Source organism: Dreissena polymorpha, chromosome 1, assembly GCF_020536995.1.
Source record: "Dreissena polymorpha isolate Duluth1 chromosome 1, UMN_Dpol_1.0, whole genome shotgun sequence".
NCBI classification, from domain to species: Eukaryota; Metazoa; Mollusca; class Bivalvia; order Myida; family Dreissenidae; genus Dreissena; species Dreissena polymorpha.
Genome location: NC_068355.1, coordinates 38,381,164 through 38,385,783, shown reverse-complemented (window position 1 = coordinate 38,385,783; position 4,620 = coordinate 38,381,164). Strand labels below are relative to the sequence as shown.

The window sequence follows — 4,620 nt, the reverse complement described above, 5'->3', positions numbered from 1 at the left end:
TGCTTTGTTTGGTGATGTTTTGTTTGGATTTTAAGTCGTTAGTAGCTTGTTTGTGTGTGTGTGTGTGTGTGTGTGTGTGTGTGTGTGTGTGTGTGTGTGTGTGTGTGTGTGTGTGTGTGTGTGTGTGTGTGTGTGTGTGTGTGTGTGTGTGTGTGTGTGTGTGTGTGTGTGTGTGTGTGTGTGTGTGTGTGTGTGTGTGTGTGTGTGTGTGTGTGTGTGTGTGTGTGTGTGTGTGTGTGTGTGTGTGTGTGTGTGTGTGTGTGTGTGTGTGTGTGTGTGTGTGTGTGTGTGTGTGTGTGTGTGTGTGTGTGTGTGTGTGTGTGTGTGTGTGTGTGTGTGTGTGTGTGTGTGTGTGTGTGTGTGTGTGTGTGTGTGTGTGTGTGTGTGTGTGTGTGTGTGTGTGTGTGAAATATTCTTATTGAAAAGTCAACTCACTAACACTTTACATTTGAGGATTTGAACTCGTAAATCAACGGATGGCCTGGTAATCGTTGTACCAAATAACCAAGCTGTTCCCAGTCCTGTCTGTTTGGTGAAATTTTACTTATGAGCTGGGCGACGTTCGCAACAAAGTTTTCTTCTAGATTTATTTTTGAAAATTGACCATTTTAAAGAATCCAATTTAGCGGATGAAATGACGAAGATTGGAAACCTTTTCACATATTTTAGCATACTTTGAAGTTTGTAATTTAATGCTTTAAATTGAAAAATAAAAACATCAGAACTAAAGAGTTCCAAATAAAACAAAAATAAAATCAAGATAGAAAAAAATCCTTACATCTGGGCTCGAACCCCTACTCATGGCGTAAAAGTCTAGCACTAAAACCACTTGGCCATCTGTGCTGACATAACAGAACACGTATTTTATATTTTAAATAAGCAATCGTCTTCATATCACATACTGTAACGATAACAACATAACTTTCGAAATTCAATTATCGAAATAATACAATCGTTTCGCGTTTGTAACGCTTTATAATTTTCTGATTTTTAAATGATTCTACAAGGAACTACATTTTCTACAATCTATCGACATACGTATTTTTTATTTGCAAGGCCACAATAACCGATGACGGAGTGTCGTCACATCAAATCCCTATCATGATTATCCGCTTATCAAATCTAGTATCAAACTAGTGTTCTATTTCATTACACCGACCTTCAACTGAAATACTATCTAGGACATCCCTACGCTTGCAATATGGTAGCTTTACATTTGTTATCAGTGCATGTTTGCGCTGTTAAGAAGACCTTAAGTTTGCGGTATATTAGATACCGTCTGTGTTGGATTTACACAGTGTCTGAAAGAACTTCCACAAAATGCCATCGTACAAGCTGTATTATTTCGACTTTAGAGGGTTAGCTGAGCTGCCTCGTTTGATTTTCAAACAAGCCGGAGTTGATTTCCAGGACATCAGATTCAGCCGAGAGGAATGGCCACAACACAAACCAGGTAAATTTCGTTTTAATACAAACAAAAAAGCAACCATATCAAACAGACAGTATCTAAATAAATATCAAACTCGTGCACGTGTTTTATCAATACCTTGCTTTTACACGCTTTATTTGTGAAAATAGTTATGCGTACCGATTGTAGACAATTGTGGTTGTGCTACCGATTGTGGACAATTGTGGTTGTGCAGTTGAAATATTGTCTGACGGAGCCATTATCATTCACAAGTTTTGTTTATGTGTCGTTTTATGTGCAACTACATGATGTTAACTTGTGTCAGTTATGACGATTTGATGCTTTAAAAAATTGTAATCATGTTAAAAAGTTAATGAATGCGTATTTACAAATGCCGGTGTACACACATTATTATTAAATGCTACATGAACTGCTCAAAATGATAAGATAAACACAGTTTTAGTAAAAAATAATAACTTTGTGCGAGCCTGTTTTTTGACACAGAGATTTCCCTTACAATTTAATTTTCGAACAATTGCATTTAATATCAATTCAACCTTATAACGTTAATCCGTTGGCAAATCGCGTTTGTTTTTACAATCTTATGACGGACATAAAACCTGGCAAATTAATGTGATAAGTTAGCGGACCGTTTTATTTGCATAATTCGTGTTAATAAGCATGCGTACCAGTTATAGACAGATATTTCGCCCGATAGCTTCAAGCGGTTATGCTGTCTTTACGGGACCGATGTGTCATATCTAATGTGTTTAGATTTATTTAGTTAACACATTTAATGTATTTCTTAACGTAGACGGGATACCTCGAAGTCTTCGGACGCTGGCTTTTGGAAATCTGCATGTGTATTTTCATTTATGAAAACTTACAGTAATAACGGTATAATATGTATATCGCTATTTTCAGATTTTCCGCTAAAAACGGTACCAGTGCTGGAAGTGGACGGTCGGCAGATAACTCAGAGTATGGCAATAACGCGATACCTGGCAAAGGAGTTCGGTACGATGACATACGCTACCTTTACAGTTAAAATGTATCAAACAATAGTTGTCATTCGTAAAAATATGTTTAATTTAACATTTGTAAATAGCCCAGTTTATGATTGCACATGAAAACAAGATTGTGATATATGAGGCAATTATATTAACTCTTTGTTAGAGCAACATCAACTGTCCATTTTAATATTTAGGCCTGTTTGGATCAAACAATATAGAGGCATTATTGATTGACGAGCTTATGGAGATCTTCGCAGAAATAAGGAATAATCACCTTGGAAAAATCTACTCTGAACAAGACGAGACAAAAAAGGTTAGTTTGTTTTGTGGGACGAAACTTAACGCCAGGAAACGATAATTATAAAAAATAGCCTGATGTTACAGTTGTTTACGAATCCATTTTCTATTATTGTTTTGTTAACCGAATAACCAAGAAGATGATCTGGAATACTTACCAACATCTTTGCTAAGACCCATCTCTGACGAAATTTTGAAATATAAATTTCATCAATTTTTTGATCACATTTTAACAAACAAAAACATTAACATAAAATGAAATATTATGACTTATATTTTACATTTTTATGTTTAATAAGTGACATCCGCCTTAATTTATTTTCTCTTTATTATTTACACGTAAAGGCCCAGTTTCATGTGAACAAACTAATTTCACATGATTGCGTTGAAAAATACCGGTAATAGGGTGAATATTTCAAGGGTCGTCCAATAAAAGAAGCATAAGTACACGCAAATGATACTAAACATTTTGTTTCTAATTAGCAGTAAGGCACATACCGTTATAATTTAACGGTAAGAAGTACACTTTTTCATGAAAAGCGTGGACATAAGCTAAATGCCACACTTGAAAATAAATACAGTTTGACTTGGAGAACAGTGTTTATATTTAAAACAGTATCCACAAAATCAAATACTTTCTTCTCAAGGGGATAAATGAAGTTTAAACCTCTATAATACAAGTTTAATACACATTTAAATGTATATTGTTATGGATGTGTTTGTGTTAATTTGATCGTTTAACCTATTTGGTGACTTTTAGATGTATAATTAACAAATTAACGTTCACGCGTTCGTTTTCAGACAGAACTTATTAACGCGTTTAAGACGACAAATGCACCGGTCTACTTCAATCTCGTTGAGAAAAGAATGAAAGAGAACAAAAGTGGAAGCGGATTTTACGTTGGAGCGAAAGTAAGTAACAAAAGTTAAATATACGTGAGATACAATAGTCTTTCCTCTTAAAGGAGTGCAAACAGCACAGTTGTGACATTTTTTTCCAATTAATAAAATATATGTTATACGAGTAAATAAATAATAATGTTGCTTTTGTATTAACAAGAGATCACCAATCAATGTGTTCAATTTGTTGTCATGCACGTGTTAACAAATACCCACAGTTTTAAAAATAACCTTTATTTACAGGTAAGTGTGGCAGATTTGCTCATATACAACTCCATGTTCGCAATTCGTGACCGCCTCAAAAAAACGGGAGTCGACCTATTTGAGGGGAGAACACTGTTTGAAGAACACTACAAGCGAGTGGATGCGTTGCCAAACATCGCAAAATGGGTGAAAGAACGAAAAGTGACGGACTTGTAAAGGGTCATGAACAACGATGAAAACGACAATACACACATTTAGAAATTATTATCATCTGTTTAATGATGCCAAGAAAAGTTTACATTACCATTAGAAAACATGTGAAACGACAATATTCAAGCGATTATAGTGCCGCTTTTTTCAGTGTAAACGAAGTTTAGTTTAATTTTGCTATTGTGCTTCAGCATGACAAGAGTTATTGTGTAAAAGACCTGTTACTTATAAAGTCATAAATGCATCAATTCGACTGTATGTGTTCATTTATTGTCGAAATTAATAAAGATTACCCACACTAGTAACACTATATTTTTTGATTTTACTGATGGTAGTTGTGCTACATGACTTAAAGAACGAGTATTAATATTATGCGCATGAATCCTGAATTCTTTCTTGCTCGAGTCCATACGTACATAAGTATATACAGATCACATTGTTATGAGGTCTACATATTCCTAAAATCAATGTACAGACACGCTTCAACGTTTGCTTACTAGTACCCCTTATAACAGAATAATGAGTATTTAATGTTAATTTTATATTGAATAATAAGTGTCGTGGTAAAGTATGACATTTGCATAGAGT

General features: G+C 34.7%; 1 protein-coding gene across 1 annotated transcript; it reads left to right on the top strand.

The window, feature by feature from the left end:
* The first annotated feature begins 1,242 nt into the window (after positions 1-1,242).
* LOC127865039 (S-crystallin SL11-like) lies at positions 1,243-4,337 on the top strand. The gene is made up of 5 exons (XM_052404921.1): positions 1,243-1,453; positions 2,333-2,425; positions 2,616-2,734; positions 3,520-3,630; positions 3,862-4,337. Exons 1-5 carry the CDS (start codon positions 1,321-1,323, stop codon positions 4,036-4,038), a joined length of 633 nt encoding a protein of 210 aa, XP_052260881.1. The 5' UTR covers positions 1,243-1,320; the 3' UTR covers positions 4,039-4,337.
* Positions 4,338-4,620: the final 283 nt, after the last annotated feature.